This window comes from Protopterus annectens, chromosome 13.part0, assembly GCF_019279795.1.
Source record: "Protopterus annectens isolate FY-2018-M chromosome 13.part0, PAN1.0, whole genome shotgun sequence".
Classification (NCBI taxonomy): Eukaryota; Metazoa; Chordata; order Ceratodontiformes; family Protopteridae; genus Protopterus; species Protopterus annectens.
In genome coordinates, this window is record NC_056747.1 from 417,437,773 (window position 1) to 417,459,065 (window position 21,293).

General features: G+C 43.5%; 1 protein-coding gene across 1 annotated transcript in view; it reads left to right on the forward strand.

The window, feature by feature from the left end:
- The window catches only part of MKS1 (MKS transition zone complex subunit 1), a 1,448,767-nt gene that overhangs the window by 598,432 nt on the left and 829,042 nt on the right, over nt 1–21,293 (forward strand). Inside the window, exon 10 of the mRNA XM_044054835.1 lies at nt 5,905–5,947. Within this exon, the coding sequence (XP_043910770.1) occupies nt 5,905–5,947 (43 nt within the window). The remainder of the gene's footprint in view (nt 1–5,904; nt 5,948–21,293) is intronic.

Sequence of the window (21,293 nt, forward strand, 5' to 3'; positions counted from 1 at the left end):
GCTGGACAGAGGCACAACAAACTAATGGGCACAGTATTTTTTCATATAAGGGGTGGCGTAAGCCACAAAAATTTGGGCTAGGCTTATAAATGCCTTAGGGCAGATAGCCTAGTATAAACCTATGAACCTATGAACCCTTTGTGTCTGCCTTTCCAGGACATGGGCCAGTATAGTCAGTCCCACTCTGGGCTTTATTCCTTTGTACTCTGGAACTAAGTAAATGCATCCAACTTTTCATTTAATGCGTGATGGGGACAGTATGACTAAAAGAATAGCAAAAAACACAGCATTTATTGTATTCTCTGCCTTTCTGAAAAAAACTTGAAAAAAAACCAAAAAAAATACTCTTGTTTTCCATACTTTTCTAATAGTTTGTTCCAGTGATCAGATTTTGCTGATCCCTGGGCTTTGTCTTGGTTCCTGTTTTCTCCATTTTCCTTGTTTGGTCAAGGGGTAGTTTCTTTACTCACTAGTGGGAGTAGGGAGTACTGAGCTGCCTGTTTGTCCTCAGAGGAGTGGTTTAAAGCAGTAACTTGTAGTTTATTGGCCATTTTGGGTCATTTCCTGTCTTTTCCAGCCCCCTGCTATAAAGCACGCTTTGGCGCGAATTAGCGCGATTTAGTGCGGAGCTGCCACTGTTGCACACTAGGGCAGCGCCAGTTAAGCAGGTTTAAACTATTCGGGCTACCTAAAGTCCACTCTTCAAATTTTCCCTTAAAACTACCTTCCTCGAACTATACTACTGATCAAATCAGCGCATCCTATAACTAAAAAGATCATCTCTACTTGACTCCAAGTAGACTATTCTCTATCTGTTAAACCTAGCACTTGCTCCTACAGTACTTATTACCTTGATACGGCACTCTTGTCATAGATGGTACCCCAAAAAGGCAACCCCCCATTTCTCGGTCACCCACGTCCCCCGGAATCTTTTTTAAAGTTTTTTGTCTATCCTTCTAGCATGTTGAGGGATCAGTTGCTAGTGTCCTCTCCTGCTCAGCTGGTGAACCTGGGAATATTGAGACAATGTTACAATTGCCTCATGTACACAGACAACCGTCTCCTCCTCCCACAAAACACAAATACATGCGAGAGATGCAACTATACGGCCAAACTGGAGGCTGAGCTCTCTCAACATAGGACTGGCAAGACCAGTCAGGAGGAGAAGGTTACCACACACACTATAGACCCAGTCTCACATAGTACCATTACAACCTCAAATCATACACATAAACACACAAAGACATACTCGGAGGCTCTGATCAAAAATCTACCAAAACAGCAGAGGCCACCAAAGCAGACAACCAAACAACCACCACCTCAGAACACAACACCTGCAACACATAGACCTCACAGTCAGAGTGTCAAACAGTCACAGCCCTTAAGGCCAAACACAATGCCAGACACACTAGTCATTGGTGACTCCATAGTCAGACACACTGACGTCCGCTCACCAGACTGAGTAAGGAGAAGGTCACAGTAAGCTGCCTGTCGGGCGCTAGAATCCGCCACATAACGCAAGCACTCAGGTCTCTCAACAGCAGGTACAAATATGACTCAGTCATTGTCCACGCTGGTGTAAACGACCTGAGACGCACCTCCTTGGACTACATGAAAAGAGACATTGAGGAGCTCTCTGATTATGTAGCCCAGGCAGGTATGACCCTGACCTTGAGCAGTATCCTACCTTCACCAAGAATGATGCCACAATACAGAGATAAGATGATCAGCTTTAACAATTGGCTTAAACACTGGTGTCATTCAAAGGGGATCCAGTATCTGTCTGCCTGGGATGACATGCTGGACAAGCCACGCTGCTTCGCAAGGGACGGCTTGCACCTGTCACCCCTGGGATTCCGGATATTGGCAAAGGCTCTTGCCACCCCCATAGTGCCTTTTTTAGGCAAGGCTCAAATTCTAAACCTACCACCCTAGAACACAAAAAAGGAAAACAACTAAGGGTAATGCTGCTCAATGCCAGAAGTCTAAATCTCAAAATGCACGCACTCAAGGCCCTTCTCAGTGTGGAGAACATCGATGTCTGTGCTGTGACAGAAACCTGGTTCAAGGCTCCTGAGAGCACCCCAGCGCTATCAGGTTTTACCTCATATCATGCGTTCCGGCCCCAAAATCCGGACAATACCAAGAAAGGAGGGGGGGTATCCATATTCATCAAGGACACCCACACCTCAAGACTGGTGGCAACGCACGATGCATCGGAGACCATCCAGGTCCAATTAACCATAGGCAAGACTGCTCTGCAAATTGTAGCATGTTACAGGCCACCCTCACAAACTCAGGAACCTCACATGGCCTTCCTGAAAACACTAGAGGGTATAAATGTATCACCAAACACCATCATACTAGGTGACTTCAATTACCCTAATATAGACTGGGAACACTACTCAAGCCCAAGCACCCTAGCCCAAAAGTTCCTGGAATTCATAAACTCAAATGCCATGGAACAACTAGTCACCATCCCCACAAGAGGAGATAACATACTTGATCTCATCATCACGAACATGGGAGCACAATGTTCAACACCGGAAGTATACCCCTCACTGGTGAGATCAGATCACAAACTAATCTCGCTGGAGGTCCTCATCCCACCCCACCTGAAATAAAAAGACCACAGTAAAGAACTTCTCAAAAGCCGACTTCACACTTCTAAAGACTAGTGTGGTCTCCTTTAAGGCCCCGAGCCGCGGAAAACAGTACTCAAGCCGCTGAATCACTTACAAATGCCTTCTACCAGCACCTGCAGGACTGCATGGATAAGGCAATCCCAAGCAAAACAAAGACTCTTTGTACCAAAGGCAAGCGTCCAGTCTGGTGGACCCCAGCCATAAACAAACTCTACAACAAAAGGAGGAAGCTACTACAAGATAGAGCAAAATCCTTAAAAGGTAAGACACCCTTGATCACTATAAGTAAAAAACTAAGAGCTCTCATAAAATCATCCAAAGCAAATTTCGAGAGAAAAATAGCTAAAGACTCAAAAGACAATCATAAGGCCTTCTTTAGCTATGTTAGAAACCTAGGAGGAAACTCCCAGATATGCTCAGAACTAGTTCAAAATGATGTGAAGATTACTGATCCTACAGACATTGCCAACATACTAGCTGACAGGTTCAGTGCAAACTCCCCAAAAGGAGAGATATCTATACCAAACGATTGCAGCCCCCCAAACATCTCCAGCGCCCAAGTGAGAACTGCTCTCTCCAAAGCAAAAAACACAGCATCCATGGGACCTGATGGTGTCCCCGGCTGTGTGCTCCACGAACTCAATGAGGAATTAAACCCACAGCTAGGACAGCTGTTTAATCAAAGTCTTACCTCTGGATACGTACCCAGGGAGTGGCGCACTGCAACTGTGGTCCCACTTCACAAAGGCGGTGTTTCCACCGACCCTGGAAATTACCGGCCCATTAGCTTGACAAGCCTTATCTGCAAAGCCATGGAGAGGATCATAATGGACCTCATAAATAAAGACATAGGGAATTTGCAGACTTTGGATCCAACCCAGTTTGGCTTTGTCAAAGGCAGATCATGCCTTTTAAACTTGGTTGACTTTTTCAAAACAGTCACCAAAGCCATTGATGAGGGAAAGGCAGTCCATACAGCCTACCTCGATCTGGCTAAGGCCTTCGATACAATACCCCACTCGGGTATCATTGAAAAACTCATCAGCTTAAATGTTAACCCATACATCACAAGATGGGTTGCTAACTGGCTGAGTGAGAGACCCCACAGGGTCAGAGTTGCTGGCGCCATGTCAGACTCAAAGCCTGTCACAAGTGGTGTCCCACAGGGCTCAGTCCTGGGCCCACTCTTGTTTGGCATCTACTTTTCCAAAGTACAAGCAAACACAGGAGGGTTATGGCTGACAAAGTTTGCAGATGACTGCAAACTGGGCGCCATAGTAGAAAACACATCTGACACAGATATCCTTCAGAAGGGTCTCACAGAAACGGATAACTGGTGCCAGAGCCACGGCCTAAAGTTAAATGCCAAAAAATGCATAGTCATACCCTTCGGGAAAAACAAGGTTACCCCTAGCTACCAAATAGGTGGCAATCCACTGAGCACAGAAGAAGTTATCAGGGACCTGGGGACCCAGGTTGATAGTAGTCTGTCATTCGACACCCATGTAGCTAAAGTAGTTAGGAAGACCTTCTACATTGCCCACCTTATCATGAAGGGATTCTCATCTAGATCAAGGGAGGTCATAGTCTCCCTTTACTCATCACTCATCAGACCAATGATTGAGTACAATGCCCCATTCGAATGTATCTGACCCGACACTTGCAGCAGCTGGAGAGGCCACAAAAGTTCCTCACCAAAAGGATAAAGGGTCTCAAAATCTGTCCTATGCTGCCCGACTGAAAGAACTCCAGCTCTATTCAGTCGCCACCGCTTGCTCAGAGGTGACCTTTGCCTAACATACAAGGCCATGTCAAACCCAGATTTGATGAATATGCTTCACCTCAAAAATCTAGATCCATCAGAGCCACAAGGGCGGAGACTTAAACCTCGACACGGCTATTAATAGGACGTGCTGGAGGGATAGATTCATCACCCAAAGACTCCCTATGCTGTGGAACAAAATCCCGGTACATGTGAGGCAGAGCACCTCGCTGGCCTTGTTCAAGAGAAATCTTGACCAATGGATGGGAGATCGCAGATATACCCCAGGGATTACCTCAGTGTCACTGCTCGACAGAGGCACAGCAAAATAATGGGTATAGTTCCCCATACTAAAGGGGTGGCGTAAGCCACAAAACGATGGGCTAGGCTTGTAAATGCCCTCGGGCAGATAGCCTAGTATGAACCTATGAACCTAAACAGTGGCTGCTTGTGAACTGGATTTAAAAATTGCTGAATTTGATTGTCAAAAGGGGGGTAAGCTTTTACTGGAGGAGTTTAAGGCTTAGAGTTGTGGCTGCATTAATCTTTCATACATTGTTTACATTTAGGGGACATCTGTGCTGTGGGCTTGGTTTATTGTACACACAGTTGATGAGATTTGTACATAAATTATTTCCTTTTAAGTGTACCTCAGGGCATCATCTTTGTGATTTATTTCTTATTTGCAGTTTTCTCCTTTCTGTTAGGCTACTACACAGAATTATGTCTTGCTGTGGTACTGCTGAAAGAGATGCTATGAAATAAGAAATCAAAGTTATTTGATAAGAATTGATGTTTCAAGACTGTTTCGTAGCAGATCCTTTGAATTTCCCCAGTAACCTAGCAAAGTACATAGCCATTCAGTTGGCGCATCCAAGGAATGTAAAATTATGTAGTGCAAGTACTTTCCCAGTTCAGCTGGCTGGTTGGTTAACTACGTAACAGGTAGCAGTCTTGCATATCACCTCCACAAGGCAAATATGGGAAAGATGAGGGAAGGTGCTTTTTTTTGTCAGCCACATCAGTATGGGAGACCAGATTGTTGTTTGCATTTGCAATTTTTAAAATGGTAGAAAAGGTACTTAAAACTTTCTTAGAATCAGAAAGTGTATAGGATCTTTAACAGAAAGAGAGAGTTACTACTTAATTTTTAGATTAGCTAAAATGCAATAAGTATGCACTTTTCTTATCAGATACGTTTTTAAACATCCAACACTGTAACAAAGCTTGATATAAAGGGTTTATCAGAAAGTACCGGAAGTGTTTTCTGTATTGTTATACAGCTGAATGTTTCAGAAGTGGATGCCTTCTCCATATGCTATGTAAACAGAGTTAAAATTGTATGGCACACTAATACAATGAAAACTGGTAGTAGGAAAGTGATTTGTTGGTATTATAGTCATGATGAATCTTTAACGCATCAGCACACTAATGGTCGATTATTAAGACTCATTTGCTATCTTTTTCACTGTGGTTTCTGTTGTTTTCTCATTTCAGACCCCACCAGGGATGTTTCGTCTCTTTGTCAGTGGTGAGATTGGTGAGTACATTTTGTTTATAAATAATCTGTTTATTATATAAAAAGCAGCCCAGCCCCTAGGTCCGATGATGTGTTGTTGTCAGCCTTGCCTTTATTCTCACATATGGGGGTCGGATCCGATTCCTCAGATTCGTCTTGGCCTTATACAGAAGTTTGTGGCCTCCAACTAACTCTTGGACATTCTACCCTTGCCAGCATGCACTTCCCCATTACCACCGATCTCATTTGTTGCTTTGCTGAAGACATGACACCTTTGCTAGCTCTGGGCTAAGTGAGAAGTGGAGAAGTTTTTGCGATCCCCCCCCCCCCATATTTCCTTATATTTTTTAAAACTTCCTCATAGTGATAAACTCTTGTTAGCTTGCAGTACTTAATATTGCATTCTTTTGTAGATTTATACTCTTCCTATCTTCCTAACATCTCTGTTATTTACGGCGTCTGTCTTCACCTTCTCTCCTTTATATATGGGGGGGGGGATATAGAGATAGAGTGAGAGAGTTGTTTGCTAGTTTTAGCCTACCTTCTTTCTTCCTGTTGTTTTTAGAGAGTCTGTTGTTTTTATTAAGACATCTCTAGATTTCGAATTTGCATTATATAGTTAGTTAAAGTTTGTGGTTGTTCGTTGTGTTTTTTTTTTATTTTTTATTCAGTACGTATCAGAAGGACAAGGGAGACAAACCATTAGGTTTTAAAAAGTGTACTCAGTGTGGAAAGAAAATGCCCCTTAGTCATTCTTACACGTTATTTGTTTATTGTTTGGGGCCACTTCATCTGCAGCAGTCCTGCAGTATATGTCGTGCCTTCAACCAGAGAGCTCTACTAGAAAGGCGTAACAAGCTTATGCATAAAGGTATGATCCAGAGCCCCTTTGCTGAAGCTGTTTCAGGTGGCAAGGAATCCTCCAGATCTGGTTCCGCTTCATCTTTTTCCACTCAGAAGTCTGACAAACTGAAGAAAAGACCTCTGGTGCCGACAGAAAAAAATGGCAAAGATGTCTCCTCCGGCAGTTCTTTCCAAGCAGTCAGCTTATGGATCTGAGTGAACTTTGGAACATTCTAAAGTTATTGGCTCTGATTCCCTCAGCTCCAATAATTGGTACTATGTGGAGCTGATTGCCATCCCTAGGAAGAGTATCCTCTGTGCTCCCATCTCCGATCTTGCAGAGATCACCTACCCTTTCCACCTGTTCACCCAGGAGTCTTCCTGATGAAGATGTGGGTAGAGTGGTTAAAAGGCTGTTGAAGACACTGGCTCTAGTCAGGTTACTGCTGGATCAGAGCCCAGGAGCTTCAGATCAAGCAAAGTCACTCCCTTCTGCTCCTTCTCGTCTGATCTGTGTCTCAAGCTCTGAGCAGGGATATACGGAAGCCCAGCTTGTGACCTTGTCAGATCAGACACCCACTCCTTCTCCGACTTCAGCTCTGAGTTCCTCTGCTCTGTCCGAGGAGGAGGAATCTGGGGGCTGTAGCTCTTTGCCCGGATCCAGGGCAGGGATCCGACTTTCCTTTCTTTGGATCAGACCTTGCCTAGGAGCTTCGGTGCGGATGACCCTCGGTGATGGAGCTCCTTCCTCAGATTGTGGAGGGCCCTTGGCTCTGTTGTTTTTTTTGTCATATCCGGAGGGTTCCTTGGATCAGGGCCAGGTGGCATTTAAGGCCATGAGGAGTGCTTTGACTGCTTCTCAGTCAAGGATCCATTCTTCCCAGGATCTTACTTCCAGTCCCCTACAGGTGCCTTCTGCCTGTCATCCACTCCTTCCACAGGGACAGCAGGATCCTAAGCCACAGGATGTCCATAGGGAGACCCCCCTTCTCTTCCGAAACTTCTCTAGATTATCCCACTGAAGAAGTCCCCCTGAAGGGAAGTCCCGCTGAAGAGAACCTGCAAGAGGAAGAATTTAGACTCCCCCGGAAGAGGCCATCACCACAGATACTGACCTCGATGAGGTTGAAGGGTCCCCACAATCTCATAGTGAGGATGTCTCTTCTAAAAATGTTAAAACAGAGAGGGGACTGGGAGTTCCAACACTCCTTCAGCAGAGGAGTCACTATACCTGAAGGCTTTTGGATCCTGCACGTCCACCTCTTGGGTGACTCCACCTTCCAATGAGCTTAATGAGTTAACCTCTCTGAAGGCATGGGAGGCCCTAGATTCCATTGATTTCACCCTGAGGAGGCCAAATAAGTATGTCACTTCTTCCCCTGTTACTAAGGGAGTTGCTGTAGATGCAGTGGTCATGGTGGCAGTGATTAAAAGAGAACTTTCTTCCACTATTCATCCTCCTAATAAGGATTCTAGGATGATGGATAGATGTGGGAAGCTCATCTTTTCTTCAGCAGGCTTTACTTTGTGCTTGCTGAATTATCTGATGCATTTTACTAGGCTGCAGCTGGCTCTGCTGAAAGAACCATCAGATACACCACAAGAAGCTATGGCTGATGAGGTGTCAGATAAGGTAGCCTCTCAGCTGCCCCCCCCCCCCCAAGTTCAATAGTTAATGCCTTCATGAGACTGATTTCTTATGCAGCAGACGGTGCGAGTAGAGCCACAAGTTCAGTTATCTTTATTAGGAGGCAGGCCTAGATGTGACATTGCGATTTCGTAGAGCCCTTCAAGTCTTCCTTTGCGAGTGCCCCCTCTGATGACTCATCTCTTTTTGGACCCAAAGTGAAAGAAACCCTCAGCAGGTGTGAACAGGAAGGCAAGACCTTGTGTGCTGTAGGATTACATTTTTCCACTCTGACTAGACCTTATCCCAAAGGTCAAAAAGGTAGCAGAAGGTTGTGGTTCTGAAAGTCTCAACGGTCTTTCCAGGGCACACAGGGTGAAAGTTCCCCCAGAGGCAGAGTAGGGAACAATAATAATAAAAGATGCCACCCTCTTGGCAAGGGAGGCCCGCAAAATCAGGGCTGTAGAGATTCTTTATTTGGCAAGCCTTTTCAGCACTCCTGAAGGGAGGCCCAATTCCTCACCTGTGGAGGCAATCAGGGGTTTGGCTGTCTTTGCATCCATAGGCCTGGTTTCACATTACAAATGACAAATAGGTGCATCAAATAATATTCAGAGGTTATTTCATTCCATTCCCTTCCACAAAACTAAACAAGTGAATCAAAATGAACAAGTTTCGAATGGTCACTCTACAGTTTATTCTTCTTTTTCTAGGAAAAGATGATTGGATGTGCTTGATAGACCTTCAGGATGCGTACTACCATATAAAAATGTACAGGTACTCCAGAAGGAATCTGCGCTTCCAGTTTGGGAGTCAGTCATTGCCAGTTTCAGGCCCTGCCCTTTCGCCTCACTGCAGCCCCCAGAGTGTTCACCAAATGCATGACAGTGGTTGCAGCTCACTTGAGACGTCAAGGATTCCAAGTGTTTCTGTACCTAGACAACTGGCTTCTGACTACTACAACCAGGCATCAATTGTTAAGGGCAAGAGAAACTACTGTAAATCTTTGCTCTCATCTAGGAATCACCATAAATTTAGAGAAATCTGCTCTAGAACCCCATTAAAATCTAATTTTCATAGCAGTGCACTTAGAAGAAAAATGATAGCAAGACTTCCAGCTGACAGAATTACTTCATTGAGAAATCAGATCAAGGTTCTTATTCTCAAGAAAAGTGCACCTGCAAAATTAGTACTTCAAGTGTTGGGAGCGATTGCCGTTTCAGTAGTACTGGTACCTCTAGCCTGCCTTCATATGCAAATTCTTTAATGGCTTTTGTCGACCCAGTGGTCCTTTCTAGATCTTCCACTGTCTCACAAGGTCTTGATAACTGATATATGCAGGAAGAATCTTCATTGGTGAATTTATTCTGACCAAGTTGGTCAAGGTCGTCCATTTGTACCCAGGCTTGGGTGACCACTGATGCCTCCCAGATAAGGTGGGGCATTATCTGGGAAGGACACTCCAGGGCATCTGGTACCCCGCAAAGCCCATCTGCATTTAAATGTCCTAGAGATGAGAGCAGTGCTTCTAATGTTGTAGGCCTTTCAAGACTCTCCTCCTTGGGGGGACAGTAGCAGTCCAGTCAGACAACTTGTTGGTAGTCTGGTACACCAACAAACAGGGAGGAATCAGAAGTTATCCCCTTTGTTGGGAAGCCCTTTGAGTTTGGCAGTGGTTAACATCTTCCAACCATTTTTTGGTTGCAATGCACATTCCAGGGAAATCTAGCGTGATAGCAGGCAGGTTCAGCAGGGCAGTACTTGTTGCTGAAACCACCTTGCAGAAGTCCTTTTGCCCCTTGGGATTTGTATTTTGTATTATCTCATTTGACTCGCTCTCAGTTTGAGCCTTCAGCCAATTGTGATTTAAAATTCTTGGCTTGGAAAACAATTTTTCTGGTGGCTGTTACTGCAGCAAGAAGGGTTTCTGAATTACAAGCATTATCTATAAAGCCACCTTATTTACTTTTTCATAAAGACAGAGTTTCATTACGAACCTAACCCTTCCTTCTTGCCCAAAGTAGTCTCTGAATCTAATCTCAGTCAATCCATTGAACTGCCAGTCTTTTTCCCAAATTTCCAGAGTAAAGTAGAATATATCCTATACTTACTAGATGTTCACAGACAATTGCGTTTTTACCTACACAGAACAAAGGACTTCAAAAAAGCAGATAAGTTGTTTGTTTCCTTTTCTGAAACAAGAAAAGGCTTGTCAGTTTCCAAAGTTACCTTGTCAAAATGGCTTTCTGATTGTATCACTTTTATTTATAAAACCCAGAATAAGCAATTGCCTACACCAGTCAAAACATATTCTGCTAGAGCTGTGGCTAATTCTTCAGCCTTTCTGGCCAGAGAATCCTTAGACAGTATCTGTGCAGCAGCCACATGGTCAAATCCCCATACTTTCATTACTCATTACAAAGTGGATTTGGCCTCCAGGGGTAGAACTTCTTTTGGATCAGTGGTTCTGAGGAATATTCTATGAGCCACCCAAGATTCTTGTTGTTAGGGACGCTCCCCCATATGTGAGAATAAAGGTGAGACTGACAACAACACATAAAGAAAATATGTACTTAGCATAACATTCCATGTGTGTTGACCCTCTCCGCCTTTATTCTCACAATCCTCCAACTGGCCCCCTTCCTGGACTCCTGGAAGAATGGGTGATAGCAAGAAGTCCTATAAGGCCTCATTTTGTATTTTGAAATGTTTCCTTGAACACTGGGAATAGTATTATTTCTGTCCTCTTTTTTTTCTGTATAACCATTAGCTACTTTATGGGCAAACAAGATCTGAGGTAATGAGAAAGTGTGTGCTGTGAAGGGTAGAATGCCCAAGAGCTTAGTTGTTGGCCACAAGCTTATGTATAAGGCTGGGACAGATCCGAGGGATCAGATCTGACCCCCATATGTGAGAATAAAAACAGAGATAGACAACACACATGGAACGTTGTGGTATGTAACTTCTTTTTTTTTTTAGGTATGGTAGCATTATGGAAGAGAGATGAATAGAATCTAAAACAAGTGTTTCATTACATTTTATCCTTCATTATCATGAATAGCTTAGAAATGGGTACCAGCTGCATTTTTCTGATCCTGGAGGTACTTGGTAAGCTAGGTCTTTTTGAAGCAGATCCAGTTTCGGGTGGGTGTGGCCACATACCATAATTGGTAGAGCAGACTAGGCATATCATTAGAAAATGCAAAACAAGTAAATAGTGTGTAAACAAACACACAGCACCTCATCTTTCTAAATTTACATAATTAAGGTTGCTACATGTCATATGACTTTTCAACTTCTTTAATTTGTTTGCTAATCCTGGATATGCTCAGAAGGTCATTGCATGGCTTTAGAATTGTTCTGATGTGCCATGTGTTAATTTACATCTGGTCATTTTTTTACCCCATTTTTTCCATCTTTCTGAGTTGTGTACAGGATAATAAATCTCTTCTGGTTGTTTGTATTATTTCCTATTGGCTATTTTCCAGACCGCCTGTGGTAAAATTTAGCTAGTATCTTAACTTTTCATAGTTTTGTGTGATTAAAATCTTGAATTTATTTTGGGATGCTTTCTTTTTATATTGGGTTGTTTAGCACATTTTTGATTGTAACTGAACTAGTGGTTCTTGTCTGGGCTTTTATGAAAAGAGGTTTGCCAAGTGTGTAATTTTATTTTGGAGATGTATGTAGACCATGGGAATGCTTTTTTCTTTCTAAAACTGAACTTCATTGTGTACCTTTAAAATGACTACGCTTTTTGCAAAGTATTGCTTGAAGTAAGTGTTAACACTTAATGTGTTAGATTAGTTAAAAAGTGGTCTTATGCAATCAAGGGTACTGGATTTGTATCTTACTTCTTTCAGCAGGGGGTCACTACAGTCTTGTTTATAAGATGCCAGTTAAGGAGGTTATTTTAAAGCTTTCTATTTAACATCCAATGATACCGGTTTCAAGACTTCCACTGGTAGCACAGCTGAGCTAGTTTTGGAAAATAATAAAATAATGAAAAGATCACTAATATTCAGGCTGTGGCTTCTGTCCAGCACCGTATCCAAAGAGGTGTAATGTCCTATATTTGTTCCAGTCCCTTATTTTACCAGGGTTCACTCTGGGACAAGGTCTGTGGCAAGTAAGCCTCATTTTCTTTCTTCGTGTGTTTTATGATGTTCTTCATAAGGATCACTGCTGCACTAGCTTAAGCTATATGGGCTATATCCTGCTAAGGATATAATAATTGGAAAGCTTCCAGAGCTTTTAGGGCACCTTCCATGCACCCAGATCATTAATCCACTCAAGCTGAGCTGACTAAAAGTCAGAATTGAGTACTGAGCCCTTCAGAGCTTACTGGCAGCCAAAGAGAAAACTCCACTGTGAGCTTTTGAGGCTTGACAGTTGGCTAACGCTGTTCCATTGCTGGGCAAATAAATTCCCTTCCGGGGAAAAAACTTCCATTTTACTTTTTTGACAAAAACTTGATTAAAGTAGGAGAAAGTGACTGTTGCAAGACTTTTGAACAGTTTTAAATATTAGAATAAATTTTTTCTTTTGTGGTAAAAAGTTGTTAAAACTAATGTTTCTGTGATAAAACTTTTTTATTTTACCTTTGTGGGTTGAAATAAGTGTTTAGAACAACTTTTAGTGTGTTTTAATAAGGAAGAAGTTACTTTGTTTACAACTTACCTGTTTTTACCTACTAGTACTGCCTGGCTTCTCTTGGAATCAGGCACTGTTTTCAGTGTAGTCATGGAGCAACCTACCAGTTAAGCTCATCTTCCTTCTTCCAGCCACAAAATGAAGAAAATTGTCAAACAGCCTTTGCCATCACAGCAGTCTGCTAAAGTGTCTCATTTCACAGGTGAGTGACTGCTGTGGACAAAGATGGCTACTTGGGCCACTCATCAATTTCCTTGGGTCACGCTGGTAATATGTTTAGCCATTACAGCCACCATGGACTGGGGATAGATGTGGCTGTGGCTTTTGGAATGCCACTGGTGGGCAAGGGAGAGCCACTCATGTCAGTCTTAGGTGAAAGGGAAAAGAGAATGCCACTCTGCCTAGCTAGCAGGCTTTGCCCATCCCTAGGGAGGCTTTTGCTGGCATAAGTGGGTCTGTTTCTAAAGAAATTCCAATCAAAAAGAAAGTTTCTCTGAGCAGGAACAATTTATTGGGCTTAGCTCAGGGTTCACTGCAAGCTGCTGACCCTTCCTGTAGCACTGTTTCTGTTAAAAGAAAAATAAATTCTTCTTTTTCTAAAGATATTCAAGAGTTTGCACCTCAAAATGATTCTGAAGCCACATATTTGTCTGCACAAATTTGTGATTCAAATTATGAAGAGAGTGTGGCTTCTGACAGTACTTTTGAAGGATTCTTTCTGTGAAATTTCCAGAATGGATTTGTTTTCAGTGAAATAACAGATCTGATGTTGTCATTTTCAATAATTTCTCAGCAAATGGGTTCGGATCTCGCCCTCGGATCCGACTCTGATGCTTTTTCCAACTCGTGGAATACTGAAACTCTCAAACTCCTCCCTTACCTATACTGCACTTGTCCCCTACCATACCTCAGATCTTGTTTGTCACCTTTACGTATGGGCGTGGTCAGTGTCACCTCTCGAGGAGTAGCAGGTTTTGTGAGTAAAAGTAGATTTTTTTTGCCTTATCTGTTTACCTCTTTCTTAGAAAAAATTCTGTACATTTCCTCCCGTTTTTTTTTTCTGCACTGTTTTAGTGTAATTCTGCAGTACCATAGTTAGTAATTTATTTTTCTCTCTTATATCTTTCAGATATATTCTTTTATTACCATTGTTGAAAATACTTTCCCTTTATCTTTCCTATCCATATTAAAAATGGTTTCCTTCCTTCTAGTAGGTAAAATATGGCTGAAAAACCCTCTGGTTTTAAAAAAATTTATGGTTTGTGGTCATAAAATTCCTCTCTGTCTGATGCACACGCTATGTGTGTATATTGCTTTGGCCCAGCACACTTAGATTCTGCCTGCAACAGATGCAAGGCTTTCAACCTTAGGGCTCTAATTGACAGAAGAAATAAGTTAATTTTGAGAGGGTTACTTCCGGTACAGTATCTGTTTTTCAAACCCTAAATAACATGACAAAAAAGAGGCTAAAAAGTGTTCCCTGGACCCTCCCCCCCCAAGTTCCTCGACTCTGGGCTCGGAACCTACTCTTAAGATTTCAAAACCTTCAGATCCAACCTGTTCGGATCCAAAGACAAAAACTTCGGATCTGACCCCCCTAGATCTGAAGAAGCACATGGATAAGTCACCACAGATCAGGTGGTCTCCACACTTGGATCTGATTTCCTCTCATCTCCCTTTCTGGAAAGGTCTTCCAAGCATCCTCATTCTATGGCTTTATCAGTAGCATCATCTTCTCCTTCTCCAGAAGTCTGACTGAAGCATATGTGGACAGGATGATGAGGAAATTCCTCTAAGATGATGAGGAAATTCCTCTGGATACAAATTCAAATGGGAGTTCTCCTGGCTGCTATCCCATTGGGTCCAGAGACCTTTTTCACTACTACTCTGCCTGTACTGTCTCCTTCTCCAATCCAAGTGTTGGTTTCAGAGCAGTTGGAGCCATCTGTATCAGAGCTGAAGATCATTGTATCTTCTACTCTGGTACTATCTCTGAGTGGAACAGCTATGAGCAGGTTGGAGCCATAGAGTCAGCCCTGGATCCGGGGTGTTGGAGTCGACTGTTGTTGCTGGAGCCGACTCTGCCCCTCAGAGCCTCTATGATGGACAGTTCAGCTCCGACCCCTGCCTTGAGTGGTTTACCTTTGGGTTGAAAGGAGTTCATGGTCCAGAAGTACGTCTTCTCAGAGCTGTCGGTCTATTTCTGTCTGAGGCATTCTGCTTTCGAGGTTGTGGAGAGAGTTTTCTCTGTTCCAAGAGAAAGGACGTGTCCACCCTCCTACTTCCCAAACCCAGTTGCCTTTGCATCTTGAGCCTCAATTTCCTGCACTTCTGAGACAGTCAGCCCAAAGTCACCAGAATACCCAGCAAGGGTATATTGATATCTTCCAATACTTCTCCAGAACACCTGCTGAAGAAGTCCCTAGGAAGAGAAAGCGCAAAAGGAGTCACCTAGACTCTCCTCTATCATGGTGGATACTGATTTCGATGAGGGGGAAGGGTCCCCAAGATCACCACCTGATGATGTCCCCTTTGGAGACATACTACAGATCGTCAAGCAGAGGGGTGAATGGTCTACTGACGACCCTTCCCAGGAGGAATTAGTATTTCTGGAAACCTTTAGAGCTGGCCCATCTACCTCCTGAGAGACTCCACCCACCTTATGAGCTCATTGATTGGATTTTTTGACGGGCGTGGACAGAACCAGATTCCATTGAGCCGATAGCAAGAGACCAGACAAGGTCCTTGCACTACCCAAGGAAAGGGAATTTTGGAGCAAGGGAATACCAGTTGATCCCATGGTCATAGCAGCAGCCACAAAAAAGTAGTCTAGTGCACTGGACAAATTTGGGAAGTGTATATATGCTTCAGCAACTTTTGCACTTTGGTCACTGAATTATATGGCATGCTTTACTCAACTCCAGATGGATTTGATTAAAGAACTTACCAAATCCCTCTCTGGAACCATTATTCCTGAGGCAGAGAGCTTGATTGCCTCACAGTTGGCTACCCTACATTCTATTTCAAACTAATCTGAGGCTCATCTGCCATGCAGCTGAAGGTACCTCAAGGGTGGTGGGTTCAGACCTTTCCATTAAAAGGCCTGGATGCACCTGTGTGATTTCGCAGAGCCCATCAAATCTTCCTTTATCAGTGCTCCATTTGACAGAAATTCTTTATTTGGCCCCAAAAAGGTTGGACACACTATCCAGATGTGAGTAGGAAGGTAAAACCGTATCTGCTGTAGGCATACATTTTTCAACTCTCCAAAGTACCTTTTCTAGGAAACAGTGAGGTGGTCAAAAAATGTGGTTCAGAAAGTCCCTGGGTCCATTCCAAGATCCACATGGGAATAGTTCCACCAGGGGTAGAGTGGGGAACTCTAATGGAAGATGACACCAGTGTGGCAGAGGAGGTCTGCATAATCAAGGATATAGAGATATCTTCTCTGACAGATCCTGCCAGTGCTCCTGAAAGGAGGCCCAATTGTCCACCTCTGGACGCAGTCAGGGGTCATTTATCCCTGCACCATAAAACCTGGCTAGAGATTACAAAAGATTCATGGGTGCAGAGTATTATTTACAGAGGTTATATAATACCCATTTCCCTCTACTTCCCTTTAACAGTAAACAAAATTCCAGATTTTCTATCCAGTCAGAGGAAAGCAGCAGCACTAGAAGTAAAATAGCTGCTAGAAAAAGAGTCATCTAAGAGGTCCTCCTGACCAGAAAGAGTCTGGAACTTACTGAAGGTTCTTTTTAGTGCCAAAGAAAACAGTGGACTGGAGACCAGTTTTGGATCTCAGCATTCTGAACAAATCAGTTCAGTACACCAAGTTCCGGATGGTCATGATTCAGTCCATTCTGTCTTTTCTGCACACAGATGACTCGATGTGCTCAGTAGACCTTCAGTATACATACTATCATATAAAAATGATCAGACGGTCCAGAAGATACCTATGGATGTTCTTCGTGTTTCACTGTTGCAGTCATTACATTTGGGTTATCTGCTTGCAGGTAGCCCTCAGTCGGCCTGATTATCAAAGTCTTAGGTCCTGCATCGGTTGCTGTCTCATCTTCCATGACGTCAGGTTGTCGGGTATAAAGCATGCAGCCGATGCCATTACATCAGTCTTTCTTGCCATGCGGTGCTCAAAGCAGAAGCAGTTCGCAAGTGCCGGTCGGCTGACTCCTGAAATTTTCATTTTCGAGTTTCAGATCCAAAGTCTTCAACTAAGCTAAGTACCCCATTGGGGAACTTTTTTCTTGCTCTAAACCGATGTCAGTAAAAGTTAACAATTGTATTTCTTGTGGAAAGCAAATACGTCATAAAGACTTTCATTCATACTGCATTCCTTGCTTAGGCCCAGACCATGACGTACCTCACTGTCGGCTTTGTGCCTTATTCAAACCTCAAACTGTTCGTCGTCGGTTCATTTTCACTTCTAAATATTTTGGTACTCTGTTCATTTATCCAGAAATGGCTTCAGTAAGCCACCAGACTACCGACATTCCGAAAAAACGCAAAGATAAAGACAGAGACAGACCGCATAGGTCCAAAGCTGCCAACGACGCTTTTCCTAGGCTAGTCTCCAGTTCACCAGTACTCAGTGAGGTGCTTTTGCAGCCCCAGATATCCGCTACTTCAGCTTCACAGGCCTCTACTGAGAACCATTCGGAGTCCAGTATGCCGCGAGATGCTTCTTCGACTGTGGAACCTGCAGATGTCTCTACCTTGGATGGGTCCGGAGCCGCTGTGCAGGCACCAGCTTCTGAGGGTGTATTCAGGCCTACTGACTCGCATATTAAACCAACGCCATCTTCTTCAAGGCCTAAAACTCGACCCATGCCTAGAAAGCCGATGCCCAGGCCGCATGGTCAGGCCCCTGTGCCTAAAAAACAAATTATAAGAATGGCTGAAGACCTTATTACTCTAATCAGGGGAAACCACCCTTCTCCCTCTAAGAGGCACCATAAAACCTGGCTAGAGATTACAAAAGATTCATGGGTGCAGAGTATTATTTACAGAGGTTATATAATACCCATTTCCCTCTACTTCCCTTTAACAGTAAACAAAATTCCAGATTTTCTATCCAGTCAGAGGAAAGCAGCAGCACTAGAAGTAAAATAGCTGCTAGAAAAAGAGTCATCTAAGAGGTCCTCCTGACCAGAAAGAGTCTGGAACTTACTGAAGGTTCTTTTTAGTGCCAAAGAAAACAGTGGACTGGAGACCAGTTTTGGATCTCAGCATTCTGAACAAATCAGTTCAGTACACCAAGTTCCGGATGGTCATGATTCAGTCCATTCTGTCTTTTCTGCACACAGATGACTCGATGTGCTCAGTAGACCTTCAGTATAATGCACTATCATATAAAAATGATCAGACGGTCCAGAAGATACCTATGGATGTTCTTCGTGTTTCACTGTTGCAGTCATTACATTTGGGTTATCTGCTTGCAGGTAGCCCTCAGTCGGCCTGATTATCAAAGTCTTAGGTCCTGCATCGGTTGCTGTCTCATCTTCCATGACGTCAGGTTGTCGGGTATAAAGCATGCAGCCGATGCCATTACATCAGTCTTTCTTGCCATGCGGTGCTCAAAGCAGAAGCAGTTCGCAAGTGCCGGTCGGCTGACTCCTGAAATTTTCATTTTCGAGTTTCAGATCCAAAGTCTTCAACTAAGCTAAGTACCCCATTGGGGAACTTTTTTCTTGCTCTAAACCGATGTCAGTAAAAGTTAACAATTGTATTTCTTGTGGAAAGCAAATACGTCATAAAGACTTTCATTCATACTGCATTCCTTGCTTAGGCCCAGACCATGACGTACCTCACTGTCGGCTTTGTGCCTTATTCAAACCTCAAACTGTTCGTCGTCGGTTCATTTTCACTTCTAAATATTTTGGTACTCTGTTCATTTATCCAGAAATGGCTTCAGTAAGCCACCAGACTACCGACATTCCGAAAAAACGCAAAGATAAAGACAGAGACAGACCGCATAGGTCCAAAGCTGCCAACAACGCTTTTCCTAGGCTAGTCTCCAGTTCACCAGTACTCAGTGAGGTGCTTTTGCAGCCCCAGATATCCGCTACTTCAGCTTCACAGGCCTCTACTGAGAACCATTCGGAGTCCAGTATGCCGCGAGATGCTTCTTCGACTGTGGAACCTGCAGATGTCTCTACCTTGGATGGGTCCGGAGCCGCTGTGCAGGCACCAGCTTCTGAGGGTGTATTCAGGCCTACTGACTCGCATATTAAACCAACGCCATCTTCTTCAAGGCCTAAAACTCGACCCATGCCTAGAAAGCCGATGCCCAGGCCGCATGGTCAGGCCCCTGTGCCTAAAAAACAAATTATAAGAATGGCTGAAGACCTTATTACTCTAATCAGGGGAAACCACCCTTCTCCCTCTAAGAGGCCAAGAAATGATTTTCCTTCTGATTCTTCTGATCAGGATTCTGAAATTTCTGTTTTCTCTGATGACCAGGAGTTGCCCTTATCTACCTTTGAGGATTCTAATGCAGAGGACTCCATTCCCTCTGCTTCCCTTTCTGAGGATTTCTCTTTTGTTGAAACTCTGCATGCTCTTAGGGAGCATTTCTGCTGGGAAAGCCAGGATTAATCTGAATCCAAAAAGAGCTTAGGGAATTCTTACTCCTACCTCTCAACAACACAGGCCTTTAGCTATCCCTCCTGCACTGGACATTGTAGATGATGCCTTCTTGGAATCTAGCCTGACCCCTGACACTTTACCTCCGGCTCCCAGACAACCTGACTGGTATTAAAGCACCTGACTCTCACAAGTTCCTTTTTAAGAATCCTACTGCGGATCCTAAGACCATTTCACAGGGAGCCAAAGGCATTAAGGCTACTACTGCCAAAAACCCTACCCCCTCTAATAGAGATTCCAGGGCCCTGGACAGATGGGTTAAAAAGGTATACACTTCTGCAACTTTGGCCATTAGTAGCATATTGTTGGATTGCTTAAACAGAAAATGATGTTGATTCCTGACTGTGCTGAAAATAAAGAATTACAGGATTTAATGCATTCTTCTGAACAAGTTGGAAAACATACTTTGCAATGTGCTTTTGATTCATTAGAGGTATCTTGCAGGGCTGCTGTCACTGGGTCTGTACTTAGAAGGCATGCTTGGCTTAAGGAGCAATCTTTGCCAGATCATGTTAAAGCTAAATTACTGGATGCTCCCTTAAACCAAGACCGCCTGTTTGTCAACAAAGCAGAAGAAGTGCTTAAAAAGATGGAGGAAAAAGCTAAATCTATGCAAACTGTTAGATTTCCTGGAAGTACAACCTCCCAGATGTAGTAGGCACTGACCTTCTAAGAATTGGTCCTTTCCTGCCTCTTCCAGGCAGAACCAGCAGAACACCCAGGCTTCAGTCCCAAGGTACTCACAGGCCTAAGCAGTGGGGGGCTCCCACTTCCAAAGCTGGGAGTAGTAAGACACCCCCTATGGTAAACTGTCACAATGACTTAACTTTAAACATTCCAAGCCCTGCTCAACTGACTGTTCCTTTAGGGGGAAAGATCGCCCTGCATGCAAAAAACTGGGAACTCATTACCCCAAATAAATGGGTTTTAAATATAGTTTCCCAGGGATATAGATTCCACTTCCACACCTTGCCAACCCCAAACGGTTGGCCAGACCTATCCCCAAATCAGTGGGCAGAGGCTCAAAAGCAAGTTTTCTCTCTTCTAAGCATCAGGGCTATTCATCCTGTCCCAGAAAAAAAATGGGGGCAAGGTTTCTACTCAAGACTTTTCCTGGTACCCAGAAAAGACAATTCCTGGCATCCTATCCTGGACCTGTCTATCCTTAACACTTTTTTGGTAATCCCAAAATTTAAAATCCTAACTCTTCATCAGCTGCTTTCCATGCTAGGCAAAAATGCCTGGTTGGCAACACTGGATTTAAAGGAAGCCTACCTGCACATCCCAATAAGGGAATCTTGCAGAAGATACCTATGCTTCAGAGCAGGCTACATGCACTATCAGTTCTCTGCACTGCCTTTTGGCTTATCTACTGTGCCCAGGGTATTCACAAAATGCCTAGCTCCAGTCATTGCATTTTGCAGACAAAGAAATATTCAAATATACCCATACCTGGATGATTGTCTAATTCAGGCAGAAAGCCAGGACATACTATTAAATCATCTGGCATTTGTAAAGAAATTACTAACTTCTCTGGGGTACACTATAAACGAAAAGAAATCACATCTAATACCCAGCCAA